At 48.1% G+C, this 20,998-nt stretch overlaps 2 protein-coding genes across 3 annotated transcripts; one reads left to right on the forward strand and one right to left on the reverse strand.

The window, feature by feature from the left end:
• Nucleotides 1-15: 15 nt before the first annotated feature.
• spout1 (SPOUT domain containing methyltransferase 1) lies at nucleotides 16-13,752 on the reverse strand. 2 transcript variants are annotated; one of them, XM_076986313.1, is made up of 12 exons: nucleotides 13,527-13,752; nucleotides 13,305-13,344; nucleotides 10,933-11,055; nucleotides 10,213-10,375; nucleotides 10,023-10,112; nucleotides 9,642-9,691; nucleotides 9,402-9,532; nucleotides 7,835-7,904; nucleotides 7,570-7,668; nucleotides 1,172-1,274; nucleotides 803-950; nucleotides 16-155 (listed from the first exon to the last, which is right to left on the reverse strand). In XM_076986313.1, exons 1-12 carry the CDS (start codon nucleotides 13,572-13,574, stop codon nucleotides 84-86), a joined length of 1,137 nt encoding a protein of 378 aa, XP_076842428.1. In that variant the 5' UTR covers nucleotides 13,575-13,752; the 3' UTR covers nucleotides 16-83. The 2 variants fall into 2 exon arrangements, with proteins under 2 accessions (XP_076842428.1, XP_076842429.1); XM_076986314.1 differs by having other exon boundaries at nucleotides 10,213-10,372; nucleotides 13,527-13,750.
• Nucleotides 13,753-13,794: 42 nt separating this feature from the next.
• nsa2 (NSA2 ribosome biogenesis homolog (S. cerevisiae)) lies at nucleotides 13,795-19,717 on the forward strand. Its single transcript, XM_076986326.1, has 6 exons — nucleotides 13,795-13,947; nucleotides 15,004-15,191; nucleotides 17,913-18,063; nucleotides 18,240-18,419; nucleotides 18,577-18,769; nucleotides 19,296-19,717. Exons 1-6 carry the CDS (start codon nucleotides 13,945-13,947, stop codon nucleotides 19,361-19,363), a joined length of 783 nt encoding a protein of 260 aa, XP_076842441.1. The 5' UTR covers nucleotides 13,795-13,944; the 3' UTR covers nucleotides 19,364-19,717.
• The last annotated feature ends 1,281 nt before the right edge of the window (nucleotides 19,718-20,998 follow it).

Below are 20,998 nucleotides of genomic sequence, written 5' to 3' on the forward strand. Positions count from 1 at the left end.
GCTCCGTCTGGCTCTGTCTGGCTCCATCAACTTTTGGTTCTTGCAATGTTTTGAGAAAGTGGCAGTGTTGCCGTCTGCGGTCGTCACGGAGTCTGCTCGGAGAAGACAGCTGCGATTTTCTGCCGTAGAGATGACAGCGAGATCAATATGGCCTCCTGTGGAGAGACACAGATGTCGCTCGAGCATTTGCAACCAAGGTCGTACGATGGCGCTTCCCTTCACAGCTTTGTCGCGGGTGCGTGCGTACACACACACACACACACACACACACACACACACACACAGCCCCTCTCTGCTGTCATTCACTGCACTCTCTAGAAAGTCACCGGAGGGCGAGTTCTATTTAGGATGCCAACAGTCACTTTAATGATTCTGGAGTCGTGTTCATAAACTACAGTTAATAAAGGCAAAACACTTCTTATTGATTCTGCCATCAGAGACGTGTGGTCAGTGGACACCCCAGATCCCAGAGGAGCCGTGTGCACAGGCACTTCACCTGAACCCAGCAAATCGGACAAATAAATCTATTTGAAAACTCCTAATGCTCTCAAGAACTAGGCTGAGTTCCAAATAACTCTCTACTCCACATACAAGTGCACTACTCCGGGTGAGAAAGAGACACTTATTAATGGCGTCTACACCCTCTGTAGTGCACTGTGGTGACTGGGGAGCCTCCTGGGAGTCCTGGTGCTGCGTTGAAGGACTAGTAGCTGAAGCTCTAGTAGCTGAAGCTTGTGATTCTTGTAAAGCCTGCTCTGCCCTGATTGGCCCTTTGCTGCCTTCTTGCTCCTCCCCCTCTCACCTCGGTGCGGATAGTGCGGCTGCCCTGGGTGGGGCACGTGTTCAGGTAGAGGTCAAAGAGCGTGCCAGGGTCGGTCACGTCCAGGTTTGGATCGGCATCAACGCTTGCCTCAAGACCCTGCAGACCACCAAACACCACCAACATGTGCCTGGGGAGAGAGAGATGAAAGGGGGAAGAGAGGGGGAGAGGGAGATGAAAGGAGGGAGAGAGGGGGATAGATAAAAGGGGGAAGAGAGGGAGAGAGATCTGTTCACATCTGCTCACTCGCTACATAAGGTGCTGATACCAAGGGGAAAATGGACCGGAACACAGCAATTGAAGGGTGGTATTTTCACAACACACACACACACACACACACACATCACTCACTTGAAGGGGGGCAGCGAGGTTTGGTCAGCATTCATGCCCTTTTCAGATGTCCCAATGGTCAGATCATAGCCGTCTTTGAACGGACACTCTGTTATCACTGCACCTGGAAAGTGCATGTGTGTGTGTGTGTGTGTGTGTGTGTTCAGGACAAAAGAAACAGGACATTTCAGACAGAGGTCCTTCATTGGCCGCTTGAATTGTGTTACAGTATAAAGCTAAAGGTGTAATAGGTAAAATGGCTGGCTGACTGGAAGGAGAGGTGGAGATGTGCAGGAGAGGAGTAGTGTAGTTGCAGGAGAGGTGGAGATGTGTAGGAGAGGAGTAGTGTAGTTGCAGGAGAGGTGGAGATGTGTATGAGAGGAGTTGTGTAGTTGCAGGAGAGGTGGAGATGTGTAAGAGAGGAGTAGTGTAGTTGTAGGAGAGGTGGAGATGTGTAGGGGAGGAGTAGTGTAGTTGTAGGAGAGGTGGAGATGTGTATGAGAGGAGTCGTGTAGTTGCAGGAGAGGTGGAGATGTGTATGAGAGGAGTAGTGTAGTTGCAGGAGGTGAAGATGTGTAGGAGAGGAGTAGTGTAGTTGTAGGAGAGGTGGAAATGTGTATGAGAGGAGTAGTGTAGTTGCAGGAGAGGTGGAGATGTGTATGAGAGGAGTAGTGTAGTTGCAGGAGAGGTGGAGATGTGTAGGAGAGAAGTAGTGTAGTTGCAGGAGAGGTGGAGATGTGTAGGAGAGAAGTAGTGTAGTTGCAGGAGAGGTGGAGATGTGTATGATAGGAGTAGTGTAGTTGCAGGAGAGGTGGAGATGTGTATGAGTAGTGTAGTTGCAGGAGAGGTGGAGATGTGTAGGAGAGGAGTAGTGTAGTTGCAGGAAAGGTGGAGATGTGTAGGAGAGAAGTAGTGTAGTTGCAGGAGAGGTGGAGATGTGTAGAAGAGGAGTAGTGTAGTTGTAGGAGAGGTGGAGATGTGTAGGAGAGGAGTAGTGTAGTTGCAGGAGAGGTGGAGATGTGTAGGAGAGGAGTAGTGCAGTTGCAGGAGAGGTGGAGATGTGTAGGAGAGGAGTAGTGCAGTTGCAGGAGAGGTGGAGATGTGTAGGGGAGGAGTAGTGCAGTTGCAGGAGAGGTGGAGATGTGTAGGAGAGGAGTAGTGTAGTTGCAGGAGAGGTGGAGATGTGTAGGAGAGGAGTAGTGTAGTTGCAGGAGAGGTGGAGATGTGTAGGAGAGAAGTAGTGCAGTTGCAGGAGAGGTGGAGATGTGTAGGAGAGGAGTAGTGTAGTTGTAGGAGAGGTGGAGATGTGTAGAAGAGGAGTAGTGTAGTTGCAGGAGAGGTGGAGATGTGTAGGAGAGGAGTAGTGTAGTTGCAGGAGAGGTGGAGATGTGTAGGAGAGGAGTAGTGCAGTTGCAGGAGAGGTGGAGATGTGTAGGGGAGGAGTAGTGCAGTTGCAGGAGAGGTGGAGATGTGTAGGAGAGGAGTAGTGTAGTTGCAGGAGAGGTGGAGATGTGTAGGAGAGGAGTAGTGCAGTTGCAGGAGAGGTGGAGATGTGTAGGAGAGAAGTAGTGCAGTTGCAGGAGAGGTGGAGATGTGTAGGAGAGGAGTAGTGCAGTTGTAGGAGAGGTGGAGATGTGTAGGAGAGGAGTAGTGCAGTTGTAGGAGAGGTGGAGATGTAGGAGAGGAGTTGTGCAGTTGAAGGAGAGGTGGAGATGTGTAGAGGAGTTGTGCAGTTGAAGGAGAGGTTGAGATGTGTAGGAGAGGAGTAGTGTAGTTGTAGGAGAGGTGGAGATGTGTATGAGAGGAGTAGTGTAGTTGCAGGAGAGGTGGAGATGTGTATGAGAGGAGTAGTGTAGTTGTAGGAGAGGTGGAGATGTGTAGGGGAGTTGTGCAGTTGTAGGAGAGGTGGAGATGTGTAGGAGAGGAGTAGTGTAGTTGTAGGAGAGGTGGAGATGTGTAGGAGAGGAGTAGTGTAGTTGCAGGAGAGGTGGAGATGTGTAGGAGAGGAGTAGTGTAGTTGCAGGAGAGGTGGAGATGTGTAGGAGAGGAGTAGTGTAGTTGCAGGAGGTGAAGATGTGTAGGAGAGGAGTAGTGTAGTTGTAGGAGAGGTGGAGATGTGTAGGAGAGGAGTAGTGTAGTTGTAGGAGAGGTGGAGATGTGTAGGAGAGGAGTAGTGTAGTTGCAGGAGAGGTGGAGATGTGTATGAGAGGAGTAGTGTAGTTGCAGGAGAGGTGGAGATGTGTAGGAGAGGAGTAGTGTAGTTGCAGGAGAGGTGGAGATGTGTAGGAGAGGAGTAGTGTAGTTGCAGGAGGTGAAGATGTGTAGGAGAGGAGTAGTGTAGTTGTAGGAGAGGTGGAGATGTGTAGGAGAGGAGTAGTGTAGTTGTAGGAGAGGTGGAGATGTGTAGGAGAGGAGTAGTGTAGTTGCAGGAGAGGTGGAGATGTGTATGAGAGGAGTAGTGTAGTTGTAGGAGAGGTGGAGATGTGTAGGGGAGTTGTGCAGTTGTAGGAGAGGTGGAGATGTGTAGGAGAGGAGTAGTGTAGTTGCAGGAGAGGTGGAGATATGTAGGGGAGGAGTAGTTTAGTTGTAGTTGGAGAGGTGGAGATGTGTAGTTGTAGGAGAGGTGGAGATGTGTAGGGGAGGAGTAGTGTAGTTGCAGGAGAGGTGGAGATGTGTAGGAGAGGAGTAGTGTAGTTGCAGGAGAGGTGGAGATGTGTAGGAGAGGAGTAGTGTAGTTGCAGGAGAGGTGGAGATGTGTATGAGAGGAGTTGTGCAGTTGTAGGAGAGGTGGAGATGTGTATAAGAGGAGTTGTGCAGTTGAAGGAGAGGTGGAGATGTGTAGGAGAGGAGTAGTGTAGTTGTAGGAGAGGTGGAGATGTGTATGAGAGGAGTAGTGTAGTTGTAGGAGAGGTGGAGATGTGTAGGAGAGGAGTAGTGTAGTTGTAGGAGGTGGAGATGTGTATGAGAGGAGTAGTGTAGTTGTAGGAGAGGTGGAGATGTGTAGGGTAGGAGTAGTTTAGTTGTAGTTGGAGAGGTGGAGATGTGTAGGGGAGGAGTCGTGTAGTTGTAGGAGAGGTGGAGATGTGTAGGGGAGGAGTCGTGTAGTTGTAGGAGAGGTGGAGATGTGTATGAGAGGAGTCGTGTAGTTGTAGGAGAGGTGGAGATGTGTAGGGGAGGAGTAGTTTAGTTGTAGTTGGAGAGGTGGAGATGTGTAGTTGTAGGAGAGGTGGAGATGTGTAGGGGAGGAGTTGTGCAGTTGTAGGAGAGGTGGAGATGTGTAGGAGAGGAGTAGTGTAGTTGCAGGAGAGGTGGAGATGTGTAGGAGAGGAGTAGTGTAGTTGCAGGAGAGGTGGAGATGTGTATGAGAGGAGTAGTGTAGTTGTAGGAGAGGTGGAGATGTGTATGAGAGGAGTAGTGTAGTTGCAGGAGGTGAAGATGTGTAGGAGAGGAGTAGTGTAGTTGTAGGAGAGGTGGAGATGTGTAGGAGAGGAGTAGTGTTGTTGTAGGAGAGATGGAGATGTGTATGAGAGGAGTAGTGTTGTTGCAGGAGAGGTGGAGATGTGTAGGAGAAGTAGTGTAGTTGCAGGAGAGGTGGAGATGTGTAGGAGAGGAGTTGTGCAGTTGTAGGAGAGGTGGAGATGTGTAGGAGAGGAGTTGTGCAGTTGTAGGAGAGGTGGAGATGTGTAGGGGAGGAGTTGTGCAGTTGTAGGAGAGGTGGAGATGTGTAGGGGAGGAGTTGTGCAGTTGTAGGAGAGGTGGAGATGTGTAGGAGAGGAGTAGTGTAGTTGTAGGAGGTGGAGATGTGTATGAGAGGAGTAGTGTAGTTGTAGGAGAGGTGGAGATGTGTAGGGTAGGAGTAGTTTAGTTGTAGTTGGAGAGGTGGAGATGTGTAGGGGAGGAGTCGTGTAGTTGTAGGAGAGGTGGAGATGTGTAGGGGAGGAGTCGTGTAGTTGTAGGAGAGGTGGAGATGTGTATGAGAGGAGTCGTGTAGTTGTAGGAGAGGTGGAGATGTGTAGGGGAGGAGTAGTTTAGTTGTAGTTGGAGAGGTGGAGATGTGTAGTTGTAGGAGAGGTGGAGATGTGTAGGGGAGGAGTTGTGCAGTTGTAGGAGAGGTGGAGATGTGTAGGAGAGGAGTAGTGTAGTTGCAGGAGAGGTGGAGATGTGTAGGAGAGGAGTAGTGTAGTTGCAGGAGAGGTGGAGATGTGTATGAGAGGAGTAGTGTAGTTGTAGGAGAGGTGGAGATGTGTATGAGAGGAGTAGTGTAGTTGCAGGAGGTGAAGATGTGTAGGAGAGGAGTAGTGTAGTTGTAGGAGAGGTGGAGATGTGTAGGAGAGGAGTAGTGTTGTTGTAGGAGAGATGGAGATGTGTATGAGAGGAGTAGTGTTGTTGCAGGAGAGGTGGAGATGTGTAGGAGAAGTAGTGTAGTTGCAGGAGAGGTGGAGATGTGTAGGAGAGGAGTTGTGCAGTTGTAGGAGAGGTGGAGATGTGTAGGAGAGGAGTTGTGCAGTTGTAGGAGAGGTGGAGATGTGTAGGGGAGGAGTTGTGCAGTTGTAGGAGAGGTGGAGATGTGTAGGGGAGGAGTTGTGCAGTTGTAGGAGAGGTGGAGATGTGTAGGGGAGGAGTTGTGCAGTTGTAGGAGAGGTGGAGATGTGTAGGGGAGGAGTTGTGCAGTTGTAGGAGAGGTGGAGATGTGTAGGGGAGGAGTTGTGCAGTTGTAGGAGAGGTGGAGATGTGTAGGGGAGGAGTTGTGCAGTTGTAGGAGAGGTGGAGATGTGTAGGGGAGGAGTTGTGCAGTTGTAGGAGAGGTGGAGATGTGTAGGGGAGGAGTTGTGCAGTTGTAGGAGAGGTGGAGATGTGTAGGAGAGGAGTAGTGTAGTTGCAGGAGAGGTGGAGATGTGTAGGGGAGGAGTAGTTTAGTTGTAGTTGGAGAGGTGGAGATGTGTAGTTGTAGGAGAGGTGGAGATGTGTAGGGGAGGAGTAGTGTAGTTGCAGGAGAGGTGGAGATGTGTAGGAGAGGAGTAGTGTAGTTGCAGGAGAGGTGGAGATGTGTAGGAGAGGAGTAGTGTAGTTGCAGGAGAGGTGGAGATGTGTATGAGAGGAGTTGTGCAGTTGTAGGAGAGGTGGAGATGTGTATGAGAGGAGTTGTGCAGTTGAAGGAGAGGTGGAGATGTGTAGGAGAGGAGTAGTGTAGTTGTAGGAGAGGTGGAGATGTGTATGAGAGGAGTAGTGTAGTTGTAGGAGAGGTGGAGATGTGTAGGAGAGGAGTAGTGTAGTTGTAGGAGGTGGAGATGTGTATGAGAGGAGTAGTGTAGTTGTAGGAGAGGTGGAGATGTGTAGGGTAGGAGTAGTTTAGTTGTAGTTGGAGAGGTGGAGATGTGTAGGGGAGGAGTCGTGTAGTTGTAGGAGAGGTGGAGATGTGTAGGGGAGGAGTCGTGTAGTTGTAGGAGAGGTGGAGATGTGTATGAGAGGAGTCGTGTAGTTGTAGGAGAGGTGGAGATGTGTAGGGGAGGAGTAGTTTAGTTGTAGTTGGAGAGGTGGAGATGTGTAGTTGTAGGAGAGGTGGAGATGTGTAGGGGAGGAGTTGTGCAGTTGTAGGAGAGGTGGAGATGTGTAGGAGAGGAGTAGTGTAGTTGCAGGAGAGGTGGAGATGTGTAGGAGAGGAGTAGTGTAGTTGCAGGAGAGGTGGAGATGTGTATGAGAGGAGTAGTGTAGTTGTAGGAGAGGTGGAGATGTGTATGAGAGGAGTAGTGTAGTTGCAGGAGGTGAAGATGTGTAGGAGAGGAGTAGTGTAGTTGTAGGAGAGGTGGAGATGTGTAGGAGAGGAGTAGTGTTGTTGTAGGAGAGATGGAGATGTGTATGAGAGGAGTAGTGTTGTTGCAGGAGAGGTGGAGATGTGTAGGAGAGAAGTAGTGTAGTTGCAGGAGAGGTGGAGATGTGTATGAGAGGAGTAGTGTAGTTGCAGGAGAGGTGGAGATGTGTAGGGGAGGAGTAGTGTAGTTGCAGGAGAGGTGGAGATGTGTAGGAGAGGAGTAGTGTAGTTGCAGGAGAGGTGGAGATGTGTAGGAGAGGAGTAGTGTAGTTGCAGGAGAGGTGGAGATGTGTAGGAGAGGAGTAGTGTAGTTGCAGGAGAGGTGGAGATGTGTAGGAGAGGAGTAGTGTAGTTGCAGGAGAGGTGGAGATGTGTAGGAGAGGAGTAGTGTAGTTGCAGGAGAGGTGGAGATGTGTATGAGGAGTAGTGCAGTTGTAGGAGAGGTGGAGATGTGTAGGAGAGGAGTTGTGCAGTTGTAGGAGAGGTGGAGATGTGTAGGGGAGGAGTTGTGCAGTTGTAGAGGTGGAGATGTGTAGGGGAGGAGTTGTGCAGTTGTAGAGGTGGAGATGTGTAGGGGAGGAGTTGTGCAGTTGTAGAGGTGGAGACTCACTGAGACTGGACGCCAGGCGGACACTGTAGCCCCAGTACAGACCTCCTTCTGTCCTGGGAACATGAGGAGCCACCACCACTCCCTTATGCACCCTGTTCCCTGGGGGGGCGCGCGCACACACACACACACACACACACACACACACACACACAGAGACCCACACACACACAGACCCACCCACACACACATTTGAGGAATGTGGAAGTTACACAGTGTGTGTGTGTGTGTGTGTGTACGCAGTGTTTCTGTGTGTGTCTGTGTTCACCTGCGTTCTGGTTCTTCATCCTCACCGTCACTCTCAGACCAGGCTGAAGCTGCTTATCAATCTGAACTTCCTGCACACAGGAGGCATCCAGATCATTTGCTGTGTCATGAACTGTTCCCATGATGCCACTGATGTCACTTCCTTTGACATTCCTCTAAATCACCATCACTCATCCCCCTCTGCACCTTCTCTCTTCAAATACTTTAATTTCTGTACGGAATTACCATCACACCTGTAGCTTAGCGCTCACACGGCTGTACAGTCAGAGGTGATGTAGAGCGACTCACGGCTGTACAGTCAGAGGTGGTGTAGAGCGACACACGGCTGTACAGTCAGAGGTGGTGTAGAGCGACTCACGGCTGTACAGTCAGAGGTGATGTAGAGCGACACGCGGCTGTACAGTCAGAGGTGATGTAGAGCGACTCACGGCTGTACAGTCAGAGGTGATGTAGAGCGACTCACGGCTGTACAGTCAGAGGTGGTGTAGAGCGACTCACGGCTGTACAGTCAGAGGTGGTGTAGAGCGACACACGGCTGTACAGTCAGAGGTGATGTAGAGCGACTCACGGCTGTAGTCAGAGGTGGTGTAGAGCGACTCGCGGCTGTACAGTCAGAGGTGATGTAGAGCGACACGCGGCTGTACAGTCAGAGGTGATGTAGAGCGACACGCGGCTGTAGTCAGAGGTAGTGTAGAGCGACTCGCGGCTGCAGTCAGAGGTGGTGTAGAGTGACACGCGACTGTACAGTCAGAGGTGGTGTAGAGCGACACGAGACTGTACAGTCAGAGGTGATGTAGAGCGACACGCGGCTGTACAGTCAGAGGTGGTGTAGAGCGACTCGCGGCTGTAGTCAGAGGTGGTGTAGAGCGACTCGCGGCTGTAGTCAGAGGTGGTGTAGAGCGACTCGCGGCTGTAGTCAGAGGTGGTGTAGAGCGACACGCGGCTGTACAGTCAGAGGTGGTGTAGAGCGACACGCGACTCTACAGTCAGAGGTGGTGTAGAGCGACACGCGACTGTACAGTCAGAGGTGGTGTAGAGCGACACGCGGCTGTACAGTCAGAGGTGGTGTAGAGCGACACGCGGCTGTACAGTCAGAGGTGATGTAGGGCGACACGCGGCTGTACAGTCAGAGGTGATGTAGAGCGACACGCGGCTGTACAGTCAGAGGTGATGTAGAGCGACTCGCGGCTGTACAGTCAGAGGTGGTGTAGAGCGACACACGGCTGTACAGTCAGAGGTGATTTAGAGCGACACGCGGCTGTACAGTCAGAGGTGATGTAGAGCGACTCGCGGCTGTACAGTCAGAGGTGATGTAGAGCGACACGCGACTGTACAGTCAGAGGTGATGTAGAGCGACACGCGGCTGTACAGTCAGAGGTGATTTAGAGCGACACACGGCTGTACAGTCAGAGGTGCAGCTCTTGTTGTAGATGTCAGTGAGGGACCTTCATCACTACTGACAGGCAGAGACTGTACAAACCTATAGATTACGGTCAGTGGAAACCCCCTACTGAGCTCCTCACTGCTACGTCCAGAGAGCTGCACAGAGCTGCACAGAGCACACACACCTTCCTCATCCCACAGTCGATGAAAGAACCTTTTCCTGCTTTATTTGGTCGGTCAAGCACCACTCCCTCTCTGAACTCCATCTTGTCATCCACACGCATGTGATGGGGGCTGTCCAGAGGGTTCAACAACCCTGGAACACACACACACACACACACAGAATAATATATCTCAAGGCAAGAGAGTGCTTTGCTGATAATCGTAATAATCTGTAACACGGAGAAAGGTTTTGCATTACCCACCAGCAAACTGCAAGTCGTGGTGCTTGGGAAAGAACACCTTCCTCAAATACCTACAGAAAGTGAGAAAGAGCTGAGCAGAAACACACCTGATCTCACCCGTCACAGAGCAACATTAACCTACTCCCACAGCCTGCCAGCTTCAGCCCCACACACAGCCCACCGGGCTTACAGCCCACCAGGCTCACAGCCCTGCAGGCTCGCCGCTAGCTCAAGTGGCTCAGCGATGATGCTAATGTTGCCAACACTGAGTAAATGGATGGGCTTTTACTCATCATTATGCAAATACCATCATGCTAATTGGTGGCTTCTTGTTTGCAGTAAAACCAGCATTCCTCACTATTAAACAGCTGTCTAGCGCTATTATAATGAAACAGCACTCACTGTGGGCACTCCAGGTACTGCAGGATCCTGGCCATCTGGACACAGGCCTGGCCTTTCTTCCCGATGCCTTTGAACTCTCCCTCTACAGTCCTGCCACATTCCCACAGTACAGAGACGTTAGACACCCAGACACCTCACTCGTGCCTCTTGAACTGCCCCGCCCATTCTCCGTAGCCCCGCCCCTGGTTACCTGGCATCCTCGTCAGACTCGTCAAAGACGATGACCTCATCGACGCAGAACACGGTGCAGGCCCGGGCCACCTGCCCGGCCAGGTAGGTGCGCAGCTCGGGTGACTGGGCGTTGTCCAGCACCGAGCCGGGAAGGGCGATGCTCACCGTGTACTTACGACCTGCTGGCGGACAACATGGCTCACTGGCCAGCATTCATACTCCACACATGCTCCAACCATACTCCATTCATTTTCACTACACCACCTACTCCGAGTCCAAACTCTTGTGTGACAATGTTCTTACTCCACACTTACACACAACTGATTCATAGACAGTTTGGTTACACTACACCTAAATTTACACTGCACACTTAAACTGATGTATTCTCTCCTTAAGCTGTCTTTGAGCTGTCTCCAGGACTACGTGGTTGGTGTTCAGGACTACGTGGCTGGTCTTCAGGACTACGTGGCTGGTCTTCAGGACTATGTGGCTGGTGTTCAGGACTACGTGGCTGGTCTTCAGGACTATGTGGCTGGTGTTCAGGACTACGTGGCTGGTCTCCAGGACTACGTGGCTGGTCTCCAGGACTACGTGGCTGGTCTCCAGGACTACGTGGCTGGTCTTCAGGACTACGTGGCTGGTCTCCAGGACTATGTGGCTGGTCTTCAGCTGCTGTATGCTGTTCCCTGTCCTCTCGGTGGCCCCCAGGCCAAGTGTGGAGACGGGGGGGTGCGGATACCTTTAGCCTTCGTCTGCTGCTCCTGGGACGGCTGCTCACCCTCCTCTTTCTCCTGCATCCTCCTCTCTTTCTCCAGTTGTTTTATCAGCTTTTCCTCCTTCCATCTCTTCTTATGCTCCTTCTCTGTGTGAGCAGCACACACACACCATCACCCTCAGTTATATACACACACACACACACGCGCACACACACACACACACACACACACCATCACCCTCAGTTATACACTCTCTCTCTCTCACACACACACACACACACCATCACCCTCAGTTATACACACACACACACACACCCCATCACCCTCAGTTACACACACACACACCATCACCCTCAGTTACACACACACACACACCATCACCCTCAGTTACACACACACACACACCATCACCCTCAGTCACACACACACACACACACACACACCCACCATCACCCTTAGTTATACACACACACACACACACACCCACCATCACCCTCAGTTATACACACACACACCCCATCACCCTCAGTTACACACACACACACACACACACCATCACCCTCAGTTATATACACACACACACCCACCATCACCCTCAGTCACACACACACACACACACCCACCATCACCCTCAGTCACACACACACACACACACCCACCATCATCCTCAGTTATACACACACACACACCCACCATCATCCTCAGTTATACACACACACACCCCATCACCCTCAGTTATATATATACACACACACACACACACACACCATCACCCTCAGTTATATACACACACACACACACACACACACACGCACACACACACACCCCATCACCCTCAGTTATACACACTCTCTCTCTCTCACACACATACACACACACACACACCATCACCCTCAGTTATATATACACACACACACACACACACACACACACGCGCGCGCACACACACACCATCACCCTCAGTTATACACTCTCTCTCTCTCTCTCACACACACACGCACACACACACACACACACACACACACACACACACACACACACCACGACTCTGTGTCAGTCTGCAGTAGGGTTGTCCCGATCCGATATTTGGATCGGATCGGCCGCCGATATTAGCAAAAAATGCGTATCGGTATCGGATCGGCAGACACGAGAAAATGCCGATCCAGACTCCCAATCCAGTTTTTTTTTTAAGTCCGGGTCTTTCCAGCGCACCTATTTAGATAATCCATTCCAGTTTTTGCTAGTGAGAGTAAAATCCGGTCCGCATTTTCCAGCACACCTTCAGCACACGAGCATAGTTTCTGCCCCAATTTAGCTCCGTGGCATCTCGGACCACCGTGTAAATTTGAAGTTATCGGTCAGTTGTGTGGGATTATTTTACCTTAAAGGATGACAAAGATGAAGAGGTAGAGTGCAACATATGCCACAGTAAAGTCAAGCGTTGTGGTAAAGCTGTAAAAACTTTTAATACCACCAATCTAATCAAGCATTTAGCGAAATACCACCATAAACAACATGACGAGTTTCTAATGAAAACCGAAGACAAAAAGAAAGGTCCTACACAACTAACACTGGCAGAAACGTTTGAATTGAAGGGAGTGTATAGATGGGGATGGAGCAGCAAAGTGTGGAGTAGAAGGCATTTTGCTTTTAATTAGTTTACGATATGTGCACGGATTTTTTTTTTTAGCTTTGGTTCAAGAGCACTGATGGATGTTAATGTTAATAATAGACTATTTTCCACTCAGGTTGTGTGTTTATATATAATAAATATATAATTTACAATATTATTTGCACTTGTGGCTTTGTAATCCTTGGTTTACTGATGCTATTTCTGTTTGTTATTTAATATTTTGTCTATTTTGAGTTTATTAATTGCTAAATAAACAGGTCAGTTTCTCCTTACCAACCATTGTGTATTATTCAAACACACCTAATTCAGCTGGCTACTTGTTATCAAGAGTAAAACGCTTTTCAACATGAGTTTGACAACAAAGTAAGTTGGCTAAATAACTTTAAAATTTAATACATGCTCGGATAGGCCGGTATCGGTATCGGCCGATATCGGTATCGGATCGGAAGTGCAAATAAATATCGGTATCGGATCGGAAGTTCAAAAAGCTGGATCGGGACATCCCTAGTCTGCAGTTCCCACACCAGACTCCCCATTACCAGTCACCAACCATACTGGTTTCTTCCCGAGTAACTACCGGCTTAACCGACTTACTCCCGTCATCATTATCAGGTTTTCACGAAATAACGGACGTCACGCACGTGACGCCGGTAGGCGCGCGAGCGCCACGATTACGTCCCCCGTTGTCTAGCAACGCGCGACCGTCTCATCCTTCATGTGCTCACAGCCCCAATATCACCAAGAATAAACGTCTTGTCTTACTTTGTGCTTTCCGTTTCTTCCAGTCGGTTTTCTCTTCGCCCTGAAACTCAAAGCGCGTGCAGACTACGTTAGTGCCTTAGCAACGTCAGAACCGGCACGCGCGGCGTGCTCGAGCGATACTTCACGCGCGAGTCCCACAAGTACCACAAAATTACAGCCACAAAATTATAAAATAGTGAAGTAATTCTAAGAGCGTATAAGAAAACACAGATATTCACACACCTCTCTCACAGAAAGTTTCTTTTTCTTAGGCGACGGACCGTCCGACATATTCACTCTGTGTCCCGTCCAAATGGTTCGTTGGGGAACAAGAATATAATACTTTGTTCCAGTGGGTAAATACCACACGTTTAAGACAATAAAAACTACGAACACTACAAACGCATAGTAAATATAAATATGAAGCGTTTAATTTATATCAGCACGTATCCTGTGTGTATGACATTTGATCGTTTTTATCGCAGTGTTGTTCCCACCCGGAGGACTTTGGCGCGCACACTTCCTCTCGACCACGGGCTGTGGGGGAATAACACCGACGTCCCAAGCCTCACAGAAATACTCCCCGAAACACCTTTAATATCAACAGAAATCACTTAATTTACCCTTATATCGTTCAAGTACTCGAACATCGACTCCCAAAATGGTAAGAAGCCAAATGTGTTGAAGTTAAGGTCGCGAAAAGAGGGCTGATGTGCAGGCTAACGGCTAGCGGGTCCATGTGGCCCACTGTGTTTATATCGGTGTGACAGTCTCGGTGTTTAGATGAATATTTGATATTTGTGGATGTTTCGACTTAGATCAGTTGACATCGGCCTAACTAAGCTAGTTAGTCTTGATCGTGAGCGAAATTAAACCAAAGTAAGACATGTTGTTCTTTACGTTGTACAACATGTAGGATAATATGTACAGAAATCTGAGAATTTTGATTTGTTGGACATTTCTCAGTTTTATGTAGGGCAGCAATACTCTGAACAGATTATTGTATTATTTTAATTCCGACAAAATTGACTTTATCAAAAACAAACTCTAAAGTTATAATGATCAGACATAATTATGACTTGTTTTCTTACACATTGATTAAGTTTACTCTTGGATGGTATTTCTGTACATTTGATAATTGATATTTAGTCTGTGTGTGACATCCCGTCATACAGTGGGTCAGTATAGTGTGGGTCATCCTGTCATACAGTGGGTCAGTATAGTGTGTGACATCCCGTCATACAGTGGGTCAGTATAGTGTGTGGATCATCCTGTCATACAGTGGGTCAGTATAGTGTGTGACATCCCGTCATACAGTGGGTCAGTATAGTGTGTGACATCCCGTCATACAGTGGGTCAGTATAGTGTGGGTCATCCCGTCATACAGTGGGTCAGTATAGTGTGTGACATCCCGTCATACAGTGGGTCAGTATAGTGTGTGACATCCCGTCATACAGTGGGTCAGTATAGTGTGTGACATCCCGTCATACAGTGGGTCAGTATAGTGTGTGACATCCCGTCATACAGTGGGTCAGTATAGTGTGTGACATCCCGTCATACAGTGGGTCAGTATAGTGTGGGTCATCCCGTCATACAGTGGGTCAGTATAGTGTGGGTCATCCCGTCATACAGTGGGTCAGTATAGTGTGGGTCATCCCGTCATACAGTGGGTCAGTATAGTGAAACATGTTCTCACTGCGTTTTTGGATGTTTCTCACAGCCACAGAACGAGCACATCGAGCTACACCGCAAGCGCCATGGTTACCGTCTGGACCACCACGAGAGGAAAAGGAAGAAGGAGAGCCGTGAGGCGCACGAGCGCTCGCATAAAGCCAAGAAGCTGATTGGCCTGAAGGCTAAACTCTACCACAAACAGAGGCACGCCGAGAAGATCCAGATGAAGAAAACGTAAGTGCACACTGCAGCAGTGGGGGCCGCTTTCTGGCAGAGTTGCCATAGAAATGTGAGAAATTGAGCAGGTAAACCAGAAGAACAAAAAGTTCAGGGCCTTTGCAGTAGTGTCCAGTAGCAAACCTGAAGTGACCTGCTGGTTTGTGATTGGTAGAGAGTAGTGTTGCACGGTATACCGATACTAGAGTAGTATCGCGATACTTCGTCACTAAAAACGGTACTATACCCCGTTTGCTTAGTATCGGTGCTATAGGACTAAGTGCGTTTTTATTTTTATTTTTAAGAGCAGTATTTCCAAAGAGTGCCACACGGGGGCAGTGTGCGCGTACAGCAGTGCAGCGCTTGCCTCCTCTCTGCAGAATAAGAAGAAACGGTGTACGATGGCTGATAATACAAGCAATATTGCGGACTGTCCTCAGCTTGTTGAAAAACTACACGCACTAAGCGAAATAGGGAATTATTTGCATACATTTCAGACAGTCATGGCAACCCCGTGGACACATCAAAACCGGTCTGCAAACGGTGCTTTAAAGCTGTACCAACCAAAGGAGCCAATCGATTCTTTTTACATAAAATGCGCTTTCGTTTGACCCACCCAAGGTGCCGTAATGCACAGAACAGTTGGTAATGCTGAAATGGCAGCTAAAACAAACGCAGTGTGTTCGCAGCTCGTCTTAATTAAACAAGGAAAGCAGCAGAAGTGCTGTGTGGAAATACTTTGTATTCGAAGCAGATACAGATGGAAAACTGAAGGACATGAACAAGCCAGTTTGCAGGCGGTGCTTTCGGAACATTTCAACGAAGGGCGCTAAAGCCTGGTTTATACTTGACGCGCCGCGAGCAGCGCGAGGGTCCGCGCGGCGAAAATGATGTAATCGCGGTAGCCCTTGCGCGCTGTCAATTCGCGAGGTCGTGCACCTCTAGAATTTTGTAACTTAGCGTGCGCCGCAGCGCAATGAACAGTCATGTTTGCAGGGTTCATACACCAACAAGGTGGAATTAAAGCACTTGTACGTCACTTTCAAGGTCCATTTCAATATTTCCCAGCACGTTAAACTTTAGTTAAATATTTATACATATACTCGAAATAATTCGCTTTTTTATCACATTATTTAATGGTTGTTTATTTTCAAAACGCCCAATTTTAACGTCTTCACGTTCTCTCATGTTTCGTCCTGGAATTACAAGAGGCTCGTATTTGTTAACGTAACACAAGAGAACGGTTCAGTCAGACAGCTATTTGTTTCAAGCATTTTCAAGCACGCGGACAAGGTGTGCGGACTCGTGCGCTACGGTCACTCGCGAAAGTTTAAACCTAGCTTAACACAACGAATCTGGCCAAACACCTGAAGGCACGCATATTTGTACAAAACATTCCAAGAGGTTGGTGATTATTCCCATTTCTAGTATTATAGCATACAAAATTATGTGTCCGATTATGGTATCCTAGCAAATGTCATATTCTTGGTTTAAGAGCCGTAAGTGCGACAGCATACAGGGAGAAAAAAAGAGTGATCGTACTACAATGGATCAATCATCTATGAATACTGAACTCTAATACTGAAGTTTTAGTTACTTAAAGAGTTAAAGTTGTTTAAAGTATACTTAAAATACACTTTTTGCACTAGCCTTTTTTAACTTCTAAATGTGAATTCCAGAGTGCACTACTATTATTTATGTTAATTTATATTAATGTGCAATTATTTATTTTTCTGTTTTAATGTGGTAGGGACTACACCTTTTATTTATTTGACATTTGTGAAACAAAATACAATATTCATTTGTTTGTTTATAAAAAACAAATAAAAAGCCTTTAAAACGGAAATGAGCACAGTATCTGACTTTGGTATCGAAAATCGTTTCGAATTTCAATACTTTTTAAAGTATCGTATCGAAGTTGTAATTCTTAGTATCGTGACAACACTAGTAGAGAGGTGACATGCTGGTTTGTGATTGGTGGGGAAGTGACATGCTGGTTTGTGATTGATAGAGAGGTGACATGCTGGTTTGTGATTGATAGAGAGGTGACATGCTGGTTTGTGATTGATAGAGAGGTGACATGCTGGTTTGTTATTGGTAGGGAGGTGACATGCTGGTTTGTGATTGGTGGGGAGGTGACATGCTGGTTTGTGATTGGTAGGGAAGTGACATGCTGGTTTGTGATTGGTAGGGAAGTGACATGCTGGTTTGTTATTGGTAGGGAAGTGACATGCTGGTTTGTTATTGGTAGGGAGGTGACATGCTGGTTTGTGATTGGTAGGGAGGTGACATGCTGGTTTGTGATTGGTAGAGAAGTGACATGCAGATTTGTGATTGGTAGGGAAGTGACATGCAGATTTGTGATTGGTAGGGAAGTGACATGCTGGTTTGTGATTGGTAGGGAGGTGACATGCTGGTTTGTGATTGGTAGAGAGGTGACATGCTGGTTTGTGATTGGTAGAGAGGTGACATGCTGGTTTGTGATTGGTAGAGAGGTGACATGCTGGTTTGTGATTGGTAGAGAATGTGTAGAATGTTTCCTCATTGACACAGACTGTTTTGGACTTGGCAGATATATTTTAATATACACATATGATCTGACAGACACATTACATTAGTGCATGTGCATACGTTAGCGACTGTTGGGTCTGTGTGGCCTGCACGTTAATGGGGAAACTCGGGCCAAGTCTGTAGTGTGTGTGTGATGCTGATGTCGTTTTTCTGTGTTTGTGTGTTTAGTATTAAAATGCATGAACAGAGAAGAACCAAACAGAAAGATGATGAGAAGACCCCAGATGGAGCGGTGCCAGCGTACCTGCTGGACAGAGAGGGTCAAACACGAGCCAAGGTTCTCTCCAACATGATCAAACAGAAGAGGAAGGAGAAGGCGGTAAGTCCTGTCCAAACACATGATTACCAAGGAGTATTTTACCCACTCAAGGCCTTGAATTCAAATTGGAGCCAGTCAGATGGTTCAGTATTGCTGTGATTTTTCAGATATATGCATAACTCCAATCTGATCCGAGCCCTAATCGTTTGAGTTTCTGCATTTCTGATTGGGTGTAGGGGAAGTGGGAGGTGCCCCTGCCGAAGGTGCGTGCTCAGGGCGAGACGGAGGTGTTGAAGGTGGTCCGGACCGGAAAGAGGCAGAAGAAGGCCTGGAAGAGGATGGTCACCAAAGTCTGCTTCGTCGGAGACGGCTTCACACGCAAACCGCCAAAATACGAGCGCTTCATCAGACCCATGGTGAGGCACAACAGAGCAAACTCGTAAAATAGAGCGAACTCACACAGCATGGAGTGTCTTGACGTGTCAGCAGCTCATTTCCAAGTTCTTAGTGTATTGTGACGGGTTTAATGGGCTGCCTGAGTGCCGCTCCTTACGTCCTCTCCTCCCTTTGCAGGGTTTGCGGTTCAAGAAGGCTCACGTCACTCATCCTGAGCTGAAGGCCACGTTCTGCCTACCCATTCTTGGCGTAAAGAAGAACCCCTCCTCCCCTCTCTACACCACCCTTGGGGTCATCACCAAGGGAACAGTCATCGAGGTCAACGTCAGTGAGCTCGGTCTGGTCACGCAGGGCGGTAAAGTCATCTGGGGTGAGTGTCTGATTTTGCGGACAAACGCACACGCCTGAGTTCATGAGCCTCTAATGTTCATGGTTTTTCATTCTGCCGTTACTTAGTTAAGCACAATCAGCTGCTGAGTACTTAGGAAAACATGGACTGGATGCAGTAGCTAGGTCCTGAATCCATATGGGGGTAGAGCCCAGACATGCCCAGACGTGCCCAGGCTTGTTCAGACTCTTTACGAGCTGATTGGATCAGAGCAGGCATAAACCCGCCTTTCTGTAGTTTAATTCCAGCCCTGTTCTGCTTTGCCTGAGCTAAATGTTTTGTTTATTTTTAAGTTACCTGGCCCGTAGGGTTCACAAGAGGAGGGTTGGAGATGTTACTGAATGCTTGATATTAAAGGAATAGTTTGTTCTAAAAAGGTGAACCTGGCTAACAGTGGATGTAAGTATCCAGGGGTCAGGGGTCAATGAGTGGGGTTGAGTGGGGCTTCTTTCAACGATTCTGAAACACAAGAGGGTGTGATGGTCTTACGTTGGCGTTCTCCTTACAGGTAAATACGCTCAGGTGACCAACAACCCGGAGAACGACGGCTGCATTAACGCAGTGCTGCTGGTGTAAGCTGCGTTGCACCCTCAACACACCGATCACAGCCATGGACCAGACACCAAATTTCACCATTCCCATCCAGCACAGCGGACGCCTGCACTCCTGGACCTGAGTTGGGAATACGTGTGTGTGTGTGTGTGTGTGCGCGCGTGCTGACGAGCCTGCCGTGGATAAACATCACCAGCATTTCTGAGCTCTGGGCCAGGAGGGCTCTGACACACTGTGGAAGAGGTCCGCCTGGTTGTGCCCAGCGCCCGTTTAAAGCACGGCGGACTGAACCCTGCAGGACTCTGAGCACCGTGCCTTGTGGCAGGGTGCACGTTATGTGAAATAAGATCTGTTGAGAAAATAAACGCCCATCATTGACATCCTGGTCCTTCCGTTACCATGGAGTTTCACAGCTTAATTTTCACAAGTACATGAAGGAACCAAAAGTCCAGCTGCTCTGTAATTACCAAGCAGGACACATTGTGACAAATGTTCAGATATACATAGCTTACATACTCAGGAGCTACATTACCCTCATAGTGCTTACATACTCAGGAGCTACATTACCCTCATAGTGCTTACATACTCAGGAGCTACATTACCCTCATAGTGCTTACATACTCAGGAGCTACATTACCCTCATAGTGCTTACATACTCACAAACTACATTACCCTCATAGTGTTTACATACTCAGGAGCTACATTACCCTCATAGTGCTTACATACTCAGGAGCTACATTACCCTCATAGTGCTTACATACTCAGGAGCTACATTACCCTCATAGTGTTTACATACTCAGGAGCTACATTACCCTCATAGTGCTTACATACTCAGGAGCTACATTACCCTCATAGTGCTTACATACTCAGGAGCTACATTACCCTCATAGTGCTTACATATTCAGGAGCTACATTACCCTCATAGTGCTTACATACTCAGGAGCTACATTACCCTCATAGTGCTTACATACTCAGGAGCTACATTACCCTCATAGTGTTTACATACTCAGGAGCTACATTACCCTCATAGTGCTTACATACTCAGGAGCTACATTACCCTCATAGTGCTTACATACTCAGGAGCTACATTACCCTCATAGTGTTTACATACTCAGGAGCTACATTACCCTCATAGTGCTTACATACTCAGGAGCTACATTACCCTCATAGTGCTTACATACTCAGGAGCTACATTACCCTCATAGTGCTTACATACTCAGGAGCTACATTACCCTCATAGTGCTTACATACTCAGGAGCTACATTACCCTCATAGTGCTTACATACAAACTACATTACCCTCATAGTGCTTACATACTCAGGAGCTACATTACCCTCATAGTGTTTACATACTCAGGAGCTACATTACCCTCATAGTGCTTACATACTCACAAACTACATTACCCTCATAGTGTTTACATACTCAGGAGCTACATTACCCTCATAGTGCTTACATACTCAGGAGCTACATTACCCTCATAGTGCTTACATACTCAGGAGCTACATTACCCTCATAGTGTTTACATACTCAGGAGCTACATTACCCTCATAGTGCTTACATACTCAGGAGCTACATTACCCTCATAGTGCTTACATACTCAGGAGCTACATTACCCTCATAGTGCTTACATATTCAGGAGCTACATTACCCTCATAGTGC

This window comes from Brachyhypopomus gauderio, unplaced genomic scaffold, assembly GCF_052324685.1.
Source record: "Brachyhypopomus gauderio isolate BG-103 unplaced genomic scaffold, BGAUD_0.2 sc46, whole genome shotgun sequence".
Classification (NCBI taxonomy): Eukaryota; Metazoa; Chordata; class Actinopteri; order Gymnotiformes; family Hypopomidae; genus Brachyhypopomus; species Brachyhypopomus gauderio.

What these genes read in the sequence shown, in the direction of transcription:
- spout1 (XM_076986313.1), bottom strand. Translation starts at nt 13,574, where the DNA reads ATGTCGGACGGTCCGTCGCCTAAGAAAAAGAAACTTTCTGTGAGAGAG. An exon ending in GAAGAAACGGAAAGCACAAA is followed by an intron (nt 11,056 to 13,304) that starts GTAAGACAAGAC and finishes CTGCTCACACAG; the next exon opens with AGAAGGAGCATAAGAAGAGA. An exon ending in CCACGACTTGCAGTTTGCTG is followed by an intron (nt 9,533 to 9,641) that starts GTGGGTAATGCA and finishes TGTGTGTTCCAG; the next exon opens with GGTTGTTGAACCCTCTGGAC.
- nsa2 (XM_076986326.1), top strand. An exon ending in AAGATCCAGATGAAGAAAAC is followed by an intron (nt 15,192 to 17,912) that starts GTAAGTGCACAC and finishes TTGTGTGTTTAG; the next exon opens with TATTAAAATGCATGAACAGA. An exon ending in AGCGCTTCATCAGACCCATG is followed by an intron (nt 18,420 to 18,576) that starts GTGAGGCACAAC and finishes CTCCCTTTGCAG; the next exon opens with GGTTTGCGGTTCAAGAAGGC.